Source organism: Rhinoderma darwinii, chromosome 2 (assembly GCF_050947455.1).
Source record: "Rhinoderma darwinii isolate aRhiDar2 chromosome 2, aRhiDar2.hap1, whole genome shotgun sequence".
Taxonomy (NCBI): Eukaryota; Metazoa; Chordata; class Amphibia; order Anura; family Rhinodermatidae; genus Rhinoderma; species Rhinoderma darwinii.
Genome location: NC_134688.1, coordinates 428,479,338 through 428,494,568, shown reverse-complemented (window position 1 = coordinate 428,494,568; position 15,231 = coordinate 428,479,338). Strand labels below are relative to the sequence as shown.

The window sequence follows — 15,231 nt, the reverse complement described above, 5'->3', positions numbered from 1 at the left end:
GATAACACGAAGTAGTAGTCAAAAACTGCATTAAAACACTGTGTGTGTGATCCTGGTCTAAAGCTGGAATCACACATGCAGCTTTTATGGCAGTTTTTGTTGTAGTTTTTAATTCAATTTTTCAGTCAAAGCCTGGAGTGGATTTAAATCTAATGGTAATTCTAAAGGAAGAACTTTTATACTTCTTCCTGCTGGTTCCACTTCTGGCGTTGGCTCAAAAAACTTAACAAAAAAACTTCACCAAATACTGCATGTGTGTTTCCAAACCTATAGTTGATGCAGAGATTGATAGAAACTAATATAACTAGAGTGTTCATTGTTCTGTTACTGGAGTTGTTTTTCCTACTTTGTGCTGATTTCTTTCTTCTTCCTGACACATCTTTTTCAGTAAATAATTGTTTTCCAATTAAAATCACAATTCTGGAGCATCTTTTCTTAGAACTCTCTGTTGTGCCGTTCCTCTGTTATTCCTCCTAGAAATGTGTGAACAAATTGATAACCGGGGGTTGTCCCTAAATAGACTGACTATGTCGAATCAGTGCTGACAGAGTGAGACTTTAGGGTCACGCCCATTCGACAAGAGGAATGGTAACACCTTGGTTTGCACAATGGATCGAAGTATCGATGCTATTTCATTGCCGTGCACCCTGAAACTGTTCAATGCCGCACAGCTTAGTATTGCAATACATTAATGTAGTCATATTGGGGCTGCGGTTGTGTATTCCAACCATTGCCTCGCTCCTGACAACACGTGAGTGCGCGGTCAGCGTGTAGTGATGTGGCCGGCGCTGCACTAATGAGCGCCGGCACTGAAGACAGAACAGGGTGGGCGCACTGCAAAACACTGCCATGTTCTGTCTTCAGTGTCGGCACCGACACTCGTTTGTGGAGCGCCGGCCGCATCGCATCATGCTGACCGCGCGCGCACACTTGTTGTCAGGAGCGGGGCAATCACTGTATTACACAGCCACAGCCTTGCTCTGATGGCGGAGATCAGAGAAACCTCCGATCTCTGCCGCTATTCCCTTGAATGCCGCGATCAAAGCTGACCACAGCATTCAAGGGGAAAATGATGCCCGTTGGATTGCATCACAGGGAATCACTGTAATGTGATTGAGGGACATACCATATATGGGCAGACCACCCAGGGTCCATTGAAGGACCCAGGGCTGTCTGACCATGTTTCCTGTTAGGGCATACTTAGGCATGTCCTAACAACTGCCTGTGTACTATTAGTACACAGGCTAATGTACTGGCATATAGATATATACCAGTACATTAAAGGTAAAAAATAAAACCGTAGAAAAAAAATAAAGTACTGTTAAATAAAAAAAATATAAGAAATAAAATGTTTATAGCTACAACATGTAAAAAAACACATTGGGGGAGATTTATTAAGACTGGTGTGTCATATACCAATCTTAATAAACAATTCCTTGGAGTAATATATACTCACCTCGTCTCACCCCTCTGGGCACCCTCAGCATGCTACAACTTATACGAGGTCCTGACACCCAGCAGTGTCGGGGCCTTATATGCGGTGCAGCTTTCAACGTCATCAGTGTTGCGTCACATACAACGTCCGGACACAGTCCGGTGTCAGTACCTTGTATGAGTTGTGACCTGTTGAAGGAGCCTGAGGCAACCCGGACGGGAGAACAGGAGCAGTGAGGTGAGAATTTTTTTTTATTGTCTGAGGGGAAGGGGTAGTCTTATCTGAGGAGGAGATACAGGGCCTATACGCCCCTGGCATATAAAGATTGATCAATTCCCCCATTATTTCTCTTCTACAGACGTACATCTAATTAATAAGACTTAAATATTAGAGATATTCCCTTTAATAACCAATATAAACATATACCTAATTGTTAATGAGGTGAAAAGTAAAAAATATATCAGATCCACAGTGACATTGGGCATTACTGATTAATTACTGTGACCCAGTGTTCTCTTATTTTACCAGAAAACCCATGGGACATTTTTATGAAGATAGAATGTTTCTTAAATAGATGTGTTGTACCTTTAAAAAAAAAAAAAAAGCAACTAGATTGTTGTTGGCTAGAATTGGAATCTGAACAAAATGCAGAATCAGCAGCGTAACTCAAATTAATGGCTGAAAAATACCAGGGCAGGGGTGATATGCAGGCTGTATATGTTACTTGGTAAACCTATCCTTAAATCTCTGTGTTCTGGACTTGGTTTTGCTTGAGGAGTAAATAGCTTTCCAATTGTAAGGGAAGGGAAATCCGTGTCAAAATTTATATTTCGCACAGTTATGGGATTACAAGTAAATATTCTCACACAAAATATAAGATGTTTAATTTTAGGTTCACTTCTTGAGCGCCGTCTTCTTCAGTGTGGAAGCCATGCTTCTGAACTGGGATTAGCATTAGTAAACTGACTGTCTCTCCTATTCCTTATCTAATTTTATTAGGTTTTCTCCCTAATAACATTTATCTCCTTTGCACTGGATCGGTAATAAATGTTAGATCAGTGGGTGTGATCTAACAGTGATCAGGGACCCCACGATCACTAAATTGGGCGACCCCTGTTTACCCTCCTAAGGGTTGGGATCAGTTGTGTGGACTGTGGAGCGATAGTGGAGCGTGTGCTCCATATGCAATGCAGTAGATTTGATCTTTTGGGTTCCCACTGCTCAGACCCTCTTATATTGCTGGTAGAATAACTTTTGCCTGTGAACACTTTCCCTGCAGCTATATTTTAGTCCGTGAAATCAATGAATTGAAAACCGTGGACAGTGGCCGTTCTCAAGGTCAGAGAGTTGCTCTTTATGTGGCTGTAGGGTAGTAGCCTCCATCTATCAGGGTAACGTATCTGCTTACCGTGCCCTATATGCATTGGGGTTATCTAAGGCGGAGAACTGTAATAGTAATTCATGGGAGATCTTTATTACATGCACAGAAAAGAAAACGTAGTTTAAGCTTTGTCTTTCTTTTCCACTGCAGTTACAGAATAATATGATCCGTGTTCTTCTCGGCTTCATGCATCTCGCCAGGCTCTGCGGTGATGCTTCAGTATGGGAGCTGGCCTGAGTACTGAAACCTCACTCCACACATAGCAGCCAGATACTACTAGCATGCAGCCCTATGTATTCCTCCTGACATTGTTATGGGAACCATCGAGGATTACGTCTATTACTAATCCATCTTGTGAAGTATCACACATAATCCAGGATTGTGGAAAATTCAGAGTTTGCTAAGAAATACAGACGAGCTAAACCTCCACATGTATATGTAGAGTTATAGAGGTGTATATATATATAGAATTGTACAGTATGGAAACAAATTTGCCTCAGATTATTAAGGGCCTGTTAAGAATTTTGAAGAAAATGTATCTGTCAGGATTTGCTAGTATAGATAAGAACACTCCACACAGTCACGCGGAGGCAATATACAAGTGGCCTCCAATAGTCACAGCGGCTGTTTGTGGCCACTTGTGTATTGCTTCTGCTTTACAGAAATGTTTGTGCCTCTTAAAGGGGTATTCCAGCCTAAAGCATTTTTCACCAATTCACTGGATAGGTGATAAATACTAGATTGGTGGGGACCCCACGCTAAGTCTCACATCGATCACCAGATGGAAGCCCCATACACTTTGAATAGGGCAGCACTGTGCATGCTTGACCGTCGTCTTGCAACTGGTGGGGAAAGGGGGATCACCCTAATGGCGATTGGTGGGGGCCCCTGACAGATCTAGCATTTATCACCTATTCAGTAAATAGGTGATCGATGTTGTTTATGGGAAAACCCCTTTAAGACACATTAATTTAGTATCTTAGTGAGTGCTACTGTTAAGTGACTTTGGAATTTGTATTTCTGAAGTCACTGTCTATCCCAGGCCTAACAGATAGATTTATGCATCACACTATGATGGAATGGAAGGCTGGACACGATGGAATGGGAGGCTGGATACGATGGAATGGGAGGCTGGATACGATGGAATGGGAGGCTGGATACGATGGAATGGGAGGCTGGACACGATGGAATGGAAAGCTGGATACGATGGAATGGAAGGCTGGATACGATGGAATGGAAAGCTGGATATGATGGAATGGGAGGCTAGATACGATGGAATGGGAGGCTGGATACGATGGAATGGGAGGCTGGATACGATGGAATGGGAGGCTGGATACGATGGAATGGGAGGCTGGATACGATGGAATGGGAGGCTGGATACGATGGAATGGGAGGCTGGATACGATGGAATGGGAGGCTGGATACGATGGAATGGGAGGCTGAAATACCCCTTTGATATCGTTTTGTGTCCTTTTTAAGCAACACCTATTTGACTCACTAATTGAAAATTATCCATACACACTATTGTAACTGTTCAGGGGTATAACAAGTAACCTTGGGGCCCCATAGCAAACCTGGATTGAAGCTCGACTCCACCATGACCACATTCAGTTAATTTAGGCCTCCATCTTTTCCTTGCATCTTACTCGCCTTTCCTTGGTCCCTCAGTGAATCTGCATGACATTTTCTATTACCTCTTCTATCTTTCACAGTGATAGCTACCTGCACATCACATTGGAGTCGTGCCCATAGCCGCTGTTATACCTGCTGCCTTGGTAGTTCTGCTTATGTCTAAGTAGCATGTGGTGTTATCCTGTAAAACTAGTGCCTATGCCTGCAGCAATAAATATAAATAAGTGGAAAAGTCCAATACTGAAAATACTTCATGTGAAACGGCTACTAATACCAAATTACTGAAACTTGGTCCCCATTTTTAAGAGGTCTGTTCATACCAGCATAGTGGTCGTCAAATTGTAAATGCTGCTTGGATTAGCATGGTATAATGGTAAATGAGTGATAACTCCGTTTTTGCCCAGGTGCAGGCAATGGCATGTCCACCACTAATAATCTGTCCTCCACAATGCACAGATTTCTTGGGTTCTCCTTGTGTGCTTCCTCCAGATCGTGGCACCCTCATTGCCTGCGCCTGGTCAATCTGAAAGATATTTCTTAGTCCAGCAGAGGGAGTATTTTGAGCTGGCTTAGAGGAGTCCTAATGTAGAGGAAGCAGTGAAGAAGAAGCAGGCAATCTGAGAATTATAGCACTCCTAGTGGGTAACAATTTGGAAGTGAGTTGTTACTGACGCATTAGCAAACATGGTTTAACCAGACCTCTATAGACTGGACTTTTAGGTTTAAAGTGGAGAATCACCTTTAAATTTAAATAGTGATCATCAGAGGTGACGTAGAGGTGTGTGAAATTTGATTTAATACGTCCGTTCGCTAACAAGGACCCGTCACCTCTCCTGACATGTCTGTTTTAGTAAATACTTGTATTCCTCATAAAATAATTCTGGAGCATCTTTTTCTCAGAACTCTGCATTCCTCTGTTTTTCCTCCTGGAAATGTATGATTACATTGTCAACTGGGCATTACCATTCCCCTTTTTAATAGGGTGTGTCCCTACACAGTCTGACGCTGGCAGCAGGAAATGGACTGTGTAGGGACACATCCCTTTGACAAGAAGATTGGTAACACCCAGTTGTTAATTTAGTTCTACATTTCCAACAGGAATAAAAGAGGAACAGCACAATGCAATTGAGTTCTAAGAAAAAATGCTCCAGACTTGTTATTTTATGGGACATGCAAGTGTGAAGAAAGTCATGCCAGAAAAGCAGGCAGGCCTTATTAAGGTATGTTCACACAGAGTTCTTTGCCAAGCCGAAAAAAATCGTTGCTTTTTTTTTTTTTTATGCTTTTTTTTTTTAGGCTTTTTTTTTCGTCCGAAAAAAAAATGCCTCTACCTCCCTTTGAAATCAATGGAGGGAGATTTGGGTCATTTTTTAGCACTGATTCAAAAGTGGATTCAGTGCAAAAAAAAAAAACAGTGTGAACTGGGCCCTCAAGTTATCAGCACAAGTAAGACTCTTTGTTATTATAATTTTTCACTTATGAAAGGGACAACTCAGACTTAGAAGCCAAATACATTGTTGTAAAATGAAAATACAGCGTGAAATCTTGACGTTGAACATCTATTTGTCCACAGTAACATTTCTGCGTTTAGTGAAGCGTTTTTTGTTTTTTTTATATATATATATTTTTGTTCACCTTCAAATGAAAGGCAATTGTCTTTGGAAGAAATACAGATTTATCTGGGGTAATTTCGCTTCCTTATTAGCCGTACAAGATGATCCCGATGAAATGTTTCTCTGACTGCAGGATGATTCCGGGTCTTCTTGAATTTGTACAAAACCAGATACAGTATAATGGGTTCTCCAGTGCGTTCCCACAAACTGGGCGGGTGCTGCTTTGTGTGTTTGGTTGAACAGACCAATTTGCTTGTAAACATTTTTCCGCCATCGTCATATACGGACTGAGACTTGACTTCCTGCCGAGGGTCAGAATTAGAACTTGGCAGCTGTAAACAGTCAGACATTTCCTTGACAGGTCTCTTGGGGGTGGTAAATGGGAAAGAAGAGTTTCTCTATGTGACATGAGCAGCAGCCAAACTTGCCGTTAATGGACTTCATAGAACTAGAGATACGTCGCGGAAGAGCAAACACGATAAATAATTTTAAGAACAGGCTGTGTCTTTTAAGAAAAATGACGTTAACCCATTTTTCTTAAATTAGTCCGTTCTTACTCATCTGTAGTTGGCATTGCCCAGTTCACACCGTGCATTGTGACTCCTGAAAATCCTGCAAGGTAGACGGAGCCTTTATCCAGTTAAATGTAGAAATTTTTCAATTGACGTCCAGCTAAAGCGAGCGGTGAAACTGATCGGCTGCTGCGTACAACTACTTCACTATTTTTCTTTACTTTAGATTTAGTACATGAGCCCCAAAATATTGTGCTCCCACATTAGTTAAGCCAAGGATAGACCTAGAATAATGGCAGACAAAATATCTAGCTAGCTGTTTAACACATCTTGATATGAGGACCATGAATATTCATTTGTGGCCATCTTACATGATGTGCCAAATGTACTATATATATATATATATATATATATATATATATATATATATATATATAATGTAGGGAATATTAATGCACAGTTTTCTTGTTTTATACTTTTTCATAGGTTACAGGGAGTTCGGGTAAGGTCTACACCTGTTACAAGGCCTGTCACTACTGTTCCTGTCCTGCCTTCTCTTTCTCTGTGCTCAGACGAAGTGATAGCCTGGTGGTAAGTAGTTTGCATTGTTGTTCTAGGATACCTAGATATATGTTTTATATACTCTCGCCTATTCCGTGAAAATGTGCGAACACAGATGGTAGCATACCATTGTGCCACTTTTGGGCCTAATGCATATGCAATATCTGCACCACCAGGCCCCATCTTCTTGTTTACAATCTGTACACAATGACGTGATGTCCACGTGACGTCAACGTGACCCCAGTGGCTGATCGAGGCTCACTGCGGTGACGCTTTGTCCATACTGATGTAATGTATTTTTTTTTTTTAAATCCCAGAAAAACCTATTAACAGAAGCCGAGCCAATGTTAACAAAACCCTGACCAGAGGGAATTGATATAGGTGATCCATTTCTAAAGCGGAGCTACGTTTAGTAGTCAATGATATTCTTCACTTTTACCCTAACAAGGTGTTTTTTATCGTCTGTGCCCGAAGCATTATTACTCTGTGGTCTCTGTGTTATAATTTGCTATAATTGAACATTATGTTTTGCCTGGTTGTTGTCATCAGGATAATGAAATCATTTTTGCCCACGTGGTGTCGTCATGTAGTCACGCTTGAGGGCCTGATCAATACAGAATTAGTCGGATATATGTTTCTGACATCAAACTCTCCTTACTTATTATGTTGGCTCAATTTAATGGCATCAGTTACACATTAAGAAATGTGCAGTGAAAAGAAAAAAAACCATCAGGGATCATTAAGGCCATTTGGCTGCCCTCATTGATAGTCGTTGTCATGGCGACCGGTAGAACAACTGCTACAATTATGTCAACTGAAAAACATATTGGTGGTCATGATTATGAAAGCAAGAGCTGCAATATGTCATCTGTCTGGAGCCTGAGAGCAAGGGGCATATATGCACGCCTCCCTGTGAGCCATATACAGTATATTTTACTACCGTTACTAAGTAATGGATAGTTTGTATTGTTATATGAGAATGTTTACATATGAGCAGTATACAGTGGGCTAAAATAGCAAAAATGTATGAGATAGCTCATAAAAAATCATTGTATAATTATACTACTAGTAAAAAAATCATTGTATAATTATACTACTAGTAAAAAAATCATTGTATAATTATACTACTAGTAAAAAATCATTGGATAATTATACTACTAGTAAAAAATCATTTGTTTATTTTTTTTAGATCACAAGATACAACAGGTTATAAGACGCACCTAAAATTTCATACTAAAAATCAGAAAGAAAATGTGTAGCTAATGTTTTTTCTACAATCGCACACGAGTTCTATTTTAACATGTAAAGCCATAACCATCATGTATATTTGATATATACATACTGTTCAGCCATAACATTAATACCACCTGTCTAAGGGCTTGTTCACATCAGCGTTCAGGTTCCGTTCAACCTTTCCGGCAGAGGAACCGATGAACGGAAAGCCGAACGATTATTGTTGCTTCCAAAGTTTTTATTTGCAATACCTTTGATTTTAATGGTAATGCTTCAGTTTCAGTAGGTTTTCATTTGTTTCCGTTCCGTAAAGTTTCCGTTTTTTTTCACGGAAACAATAGCGCAGTCAACAGCACTATTCTTTACGGAACATAAACAAATGAAAACATACTGAAACTGAAGCATTACCATTGAAATCAATGGTATTGCAAATAAAAACGTTCCGTTTGCCTTTCCGTTTATCTGTTCCTTTGACAGAACAGATGAACGGCAGGCTAAACGGAAGCCCAATGCTGAAGTGAACAAGCTCTAGATCCACTTATCTGGCTCCTTTCCCCCCTCCCTTCTAAATTGTTCACTCACCCTGATTTTACTGCTAAATCCATCTCCTCAGGACAAGATACAGCTACTCATAAAAGTCTATGGGGAGGGGAGGGTGGAGCAGGAGCAGAGTAAAGAGAGAGACAGAGGATTTTACATGGGGTGAACACCCTATTTTTCACGTTTATGTCAATATTCTTTTTACAATTCACCTCTCACGTTTCTATTTTAAAAAAATTCTACATTTTTATAACATACGTTAAAAATACCATGGATTATCCCTTGTATTTTTGCATAGAAGAGTGGGTTTCTCACACTCGAGAGACCTAGCCAGCAGCCATTCTCCTCTTCATAAACAGTCCCAGAATGTTTCACAATGAGATTTCAGCTATCATACTTTATTTTCTTGTCTGTACTGACTGGGAGTGCACTAGAGAGGAAGATGGGCAGGAGTCAAGTGGTTCTGCCGAGCCTTAACTGTGTATGTATATTCAATGATGCAGCACCCATTGCATATCTACAATAGACACCACAATACTGCAGAGGACATTATTTAAATACAAAATTAGGTAAAATAGAAAACTAGGCCAATTTATTTAGATACAAAAATTTCATGTGACAGGTTCTCTTTAACATTTTGTTGTTCCCGTAACTCCCATAGAACAGAATAGTAGTTATGGAAACCGTGCATCTCGCATGTTACGCTGCTTCCGTAACTGCCATTCACTACTATGGGAGTTACGGAAACAGCGTAGCTCAGCGAGTAAGGCTGTGTTCACACAGAGTTTTTTGCAGGAGGAAAATTCCTCCTGCAAAAACTGCTCCAGACGTTTTTGCACAGTGGTTTGACAAAAACTCATCAAACCACTCGTCGAGGCATTTTTTTCCAGTTTCTGACTGATTGAAATGGGGTTTTGGAGGCCGAAACCGCCTTAAGATGGGTCATGTCGCTTCTTTTTACCGCGACGCGGTTTTTCCACTCGCGGTAAAGAAACTCGTCCGCCTCCCATTTGAAATCAATGGGAGGCATTTTCGGGCGGTTTTTGACAAGTTTTGCGGAGCGGTTTCCGCGCCAAATAAACTCATCAAAAAACTCAGTGTGAACAGGGCCGTATGGTGATTCCATAACTCCCTACCATATAATCAGGAAGTAGCTGGGAGACGGCGTGAGCACAATAAGCTAGAACAGGGTTTAGGGGGCCCCGTTCTAGAGATAGGTGCAGGTCCCAGAGGTGGGACCCGCATTTATCTGACATTTATGACATAATCTGTGGATATGTTTTAAATGTCCCTCATGTCCCCTTTAACACCCGAACACACACAATGACAATTTGGCATATAGCTAAGAAAGACAGGTGTGTTTGAGGAATGCAAAGTATTGAAGTAAAACTGGCTTACCTGGTAATTCCTTGTAACTATTTTCCCAGGGCAGTGTAAGAACACTTGTGTCGGAAATACCATTACAGACTTCTTTGAGTTGAGTAGTTTGAGCACAATCCAGGTGATTTGTTTTCAACATGTTCTTTGGCACTTCTTCTGCCTTTTTTTCGTTTTGCCCGTTTGCCAGTTTAGTGTAACATTCCCTTAGTAAAAGGAAAGTTACCACTATAGAAGGGGCAAATATCACTATACTGTTACTGAACAAAACCCAGTATACCAAGGCTAATATTACCAATGATACCACTATACAAGGGACAAACAATACCGCCACACCATGACCACATATTACTACTACACAGTTACTGAATAATACCACCATACTAGTCGGCGGTCTGGCCCAGATAAAGTAGAAAAGGAAAAGTGAACGACTCCAATCTGAGAAGACCTCCGTGAATGTAACTGTACTGTATTCACTTATATGGTCTGCAGTCCGCCTGTGTAGAAATGGAATCTACCCCTAATTTGGTCACTGTAAGGTGATAATAATGGTTTTTGTATAGTGGATTTTATTCAGTAACAGTATGGTGGCATTATTCAGTCACTATGCGGTAGTGATATGTGGTCATGATATGGCGGTATTATTCAATAATAGCATGGTGGCATCATACACTCACTATATGATGGAGAAAAAATAGGAGGGTTCCTCCAGCTCACCTTTAGCAGATATGCAGAGTCACTCACGCACGGATCCCCGTGTCGGCACACGTATAGGTATAGGAAAAGACAAAAAATTGGATCCAGCGAAGAGTCTGTGTGATTCTGTTAAAATAAAGGAATCTTCTTCCAAGTTTTATTGAAGCAAAAGATAAAACAAGTGCGGTGAATAAGAATGAAGTTCTCAAATATGCAATGGAGGGATAGAACAGCTATTGGAGCGGTGCCTACGCGTTTCTGACGCTGGCTGCGTCCTTAGCCAATTTTTTGTCTTTTCCTATACTCACTATATGATGGTAATATGTGGTCATGGTGTGGCGGTATTATTCAATAATAGCATGGTGGCATCATACACTCACTATATGATGGTAATATGTGGTCATGGTGTGGCGGTATTATTCAATAATAGCATGGTGGCATCATACAGTCACTATATGGTGGTAATATGTGGCCATGGTGTAGCTGTATTATTCAGTTACAGTATAAAGGTATTATCCAGTCATTATGTGGTCATGGTCTGGAGGTGTTATTCAGTAACAGTATGGTGGTTGTCATGATGCGGGGTGTGGACCCACTGGGCCGTACAATGTAGCGGGATAGCAGCTGGCCAAACAGGTACAATTCAATGTCTATAGTCCAGAAAGGGTACCTGAGGCAATGTAGACAGTGGAGGTAGATTCAGGCTAAGATGAGGCTCCGGAAGTAGACAAACACCCGGCGTGGTGCAACACAATAGATGCAGCGGAGGGCACAACACGACTTCAACTCTTGACGACACAGAGGCACGGTAGCACAGGATACAGGGTACATGCAGCAGGAACGGGTAACACTGGGAATTGGAAAACACTAAGAGACCATTTGCAATGATAAACTTTAGGTAACACAACACTCAGGCAAGGATCGAGAGGGCAGAGCCCCTTTTATAGTCCTGAAGCATTCTGGGCTGATTGCAGTATTCTTCAACTGTGCGCGTTCTGGCCCTTTAAGGCCGTGCGGGCGCCCTGCGGGAGACAGTGCCCGGACCAGAAAGTGAGTGCCGGCGTCTCTCAGGAGGGAGATGCCGCCGGGAACTCACTTTTCCATGGCCGCGGCAGTCAGAGGGTAAGTCAGGATGACGGTCCGCGGTCATAGACGTTACAGTGGTATTATTCAGTCACTATGTAGTGGTATTATGTGGTCATGGTGTGGTGGTATTATACAGTAAGAGTATAGTGATATTATTCAGTCACTATGTGGTGGTAATATGTCGACATGGTGTGGCGATTATTGTTTTTCCCTTGTAGGGTGGGGTCATTGGTAATATTGGCCTTGATATACTGGGTTTTGTTCAGTTACAGTATGGTGATATTATTCAGGCACTATGGTGTGGTATTATTTGCCCCTCATATAGTGATATCATTGGTAATATTGTCATTAGCATACTAGGTTTTATTCACTAACAGTATGGTAATATTTTTTCCTCGGATAGTGGTGCTATGTGGTAACTTCATGACTATATAATTTAGATGTACATAGAAGATTGTGTTATACCTATGTTGTCTTTGAGACTCGCAACACCACTGGGGGCCACACATCCGAACAACAAGCAGGGCGGGGGCAGCTGCACAAATCTCACTGATCGTTTGCTACAATGTATCATTCTGGAGTGATATATTAGAAAGTTGTAGAACTTTCTTTTTTAAATAGTGATTAACCCTTTCATGCCAACAGTCTGTTGATTCACATCCTATCCGCATATACCACGTGCAGTCAGGGCGTGAATCTACAGACCTCTGCATCTGCCGCCATAGCACTGGGGAGATCGCTCTGACGCCGGCGGTGTCCATGCCCCCGGCTTCCCAGTAACCTGTTCTCTGACAGCCGAACCGATTGGTTCGGCTACAGAGCATGTGATCACCATAATTAACGAATCATGGTGATCTCTGAAAAGTTTGTTTACAAACAAACTTTTCCCACTTGTCTTCTCCTCTCAGCTCTGTCAAAGTGTTTCAGAGAGAAGGAGACTGATCAAGAGAAGACAGAAGGCAAGTAAATAAAAGCATTACATACAAGTGTGTGTGTGTGTGTGTGTATGTATGTGTGTGTGTGTGTGTGTGTGTGTGTATATATATATATATATATATATATATATATATATATATGCGCGCACACACACACACACATGTGAATATATATACATTTACAAAGTATATAGAAAGTATATACTTTGTATTCTCTGTGCCCCTTCGTGTTAGAATAGGCAGGCAGGAATAGTTGGTTAGTTAGCATGATCATAAATTGTTAGTTAATTAAGTCATACTTTAACTATTTAACAATTACACTAAATCTGGCACTTTTTTGATCAATTGTTTCGTTGTAATATAAAATATGTGTTGCATATGTAGTAAAAATATATATTTTTTGAAAGTGTGATTTGTTGCGAAAAAAAACCCCCTAAAAAAATGGTTACGTTATCCGAAGTAGTTCAGAAGTTATGACCGTTTAAAAGAATGTAGGCCAAAACTTTAAATGTAGGCCTGGTCATTGAGGCATCAATGACCCTTGGTCCTGAAAGGGTTAAAAGGTTATTTCCATCTTCTAAGGTGATTGGTAGGATATTCCATCACTTGTTCGGTGGGCGTCCCAGATTTTGGACACCCAATGATGATCCTGAGAATGAAGGAGTCACAGGGAACTGCAGCATAGCCCCATTCATATGTGTACATTACTTTAGTATACTGACTTTTTTATATTTTGTAAGGTATATTAAGGTTTTATTTAATTTTTTTGATTCGGCATCTTGGACCAGAAACACTTTTCTTTCAATACACCATATGTTGTATTCTTTCTTGGTTCTCACAATATAATTTTCATTATTTCCAATACATAACTGGTGCAGACTTTGGGGCTGAAATGTCACACTATGGGGGAATAAACACACGTTTTTGTGATAATCATAATTACAACTTTGCTTCTAATCTCAATTTCAGTGCAAACATATTCTTGCGGTCTACCTCAGTCAAGCCGTAGGATGCTGCCAAGATCTTTCTGTGTCTGATAAGCAGATGAGCGAAATTCTAGTAGCCAAAGAAGACTAGCTCCACGTCATACAGTGAGGACTGGGACTGCTGTGTAAAAGAAAGGGATTTGGAAACATCCATGCCTGTGTATAAAAAGGATTTATTGCATCTAAATAAAATGTGTCTTCAAAAATCGTCAATTCATACAAGTAACTTTCAATCATGTGAAGTTTTTTAAGGTGTTCTGTTTGTGAAACATATAAGCCAAATCCATGTGTTTTCTTGAGATGAAGTTAAGATTGTTTGTTTGTCTGGTTTTTTCTATGTGTGGTTTTAGACAATAACCTAAATTGTTTAAAAAATTATAAATAAAAAAACAATGTTTGAAGCAGTTTCTTTCATGTCTTCCTACTTTACTTCAGCCACAATAGGTTTTTTTCCAAAACTATTTACAGCAAACTTTGATTTTGGAATATTCATGAAGTAATAAACCACATTCTAGGTATGTAGGAAGTTCCGACACCTGTTTCAGTCCTTTTGGAAATCCCATCTCAGTTTGGTCCCACACTGTTCCTCATGGGCGGGGTAAACATGTGTTTATCTTCTCCATAGGCACTGCAGTATTAGTAAACAAGGAAGGGGATGAACTGGCTTCAGGCTGATGATGCCCTTTTGTCCTAGAAGGTCTGGGAAGAATGGTGGTAGCAAACTAGCACCAGACTCTTCTTTCTTTGTAGGGCAGTGGTTCCCAACCCGAGAGCCGTCCAGGGTTGCCGCGGCACTCCGCTGATCCACTACAAAAAAAAAACATTAAAAAAAAACTTACTTTTTTTTTTTGCTACAAGCTCCGCCCCCGACGTTGTGGCAGACGTGACGCGCGGACGTCTGCTACGAGTACCGCCCACCGCTTCCCACTAGAAGCCTGACAGAGGGAGAGGAGCCATTAACGCTGGGCAGAGTAAGTTTTTTTTCTTTACATTGTTAGCAATTGTGTGAGAAATGGAGCCAGGGGAATGCCGGAAGTTGTAGTTCTCTCCTCTTATACCTCCTCCTGTAATGTCCTCTGATATCCCATAATAACGTCCTGGACATGCTGGAAGTTGTAGTCCTCTACTCTTATACCTCCTCCCTGTAATGTCCTCATATCACATAAGTCTGGGCATGCTGGGAGTTGTAGTTCTCTCCTCTTATACCTCCTCCCTGTAATGTCCTCTGATATCCCATAATAACG

At 40.9% G+C, this 15,231-nt stretch overlaps 1 protein-coding gene across 3 annotated transcripts in view; it reads left to right on the top strand.

The window, feature by feature from the left end:
- ZSWIM7 (zinc finger SWIM-type containing 7) overlaps positions 1–14,375 on the top strand; it is a 90,648-nt gene extending 76,273 nt beyond the window's left edge. The window contains exons 6-7 of one of the 3 annotated variants that reach the window (XM_075854376.1): positions 7,060–7,164; positions 13,971–14,375. In XM_075854376.1, coding sequence (XP_075710491.1) covers positions 7,060–7,164; positions 13,971–14,078 — 213 coding nt within the window. In that variant the 3' untranslated portion in view covers positions 14,079–14,375. The remainder of the gene's footprint in view (positions 1–7,059; positions 7,165–13,970) is intronic. The other 2 variants (XM_075854377.1, XM_075854379.1) reach the window with 2 other exon arrangements.
- The last annotated feature ends 856 nt before the right edge of the window (positions 14,376–15,231 follow it).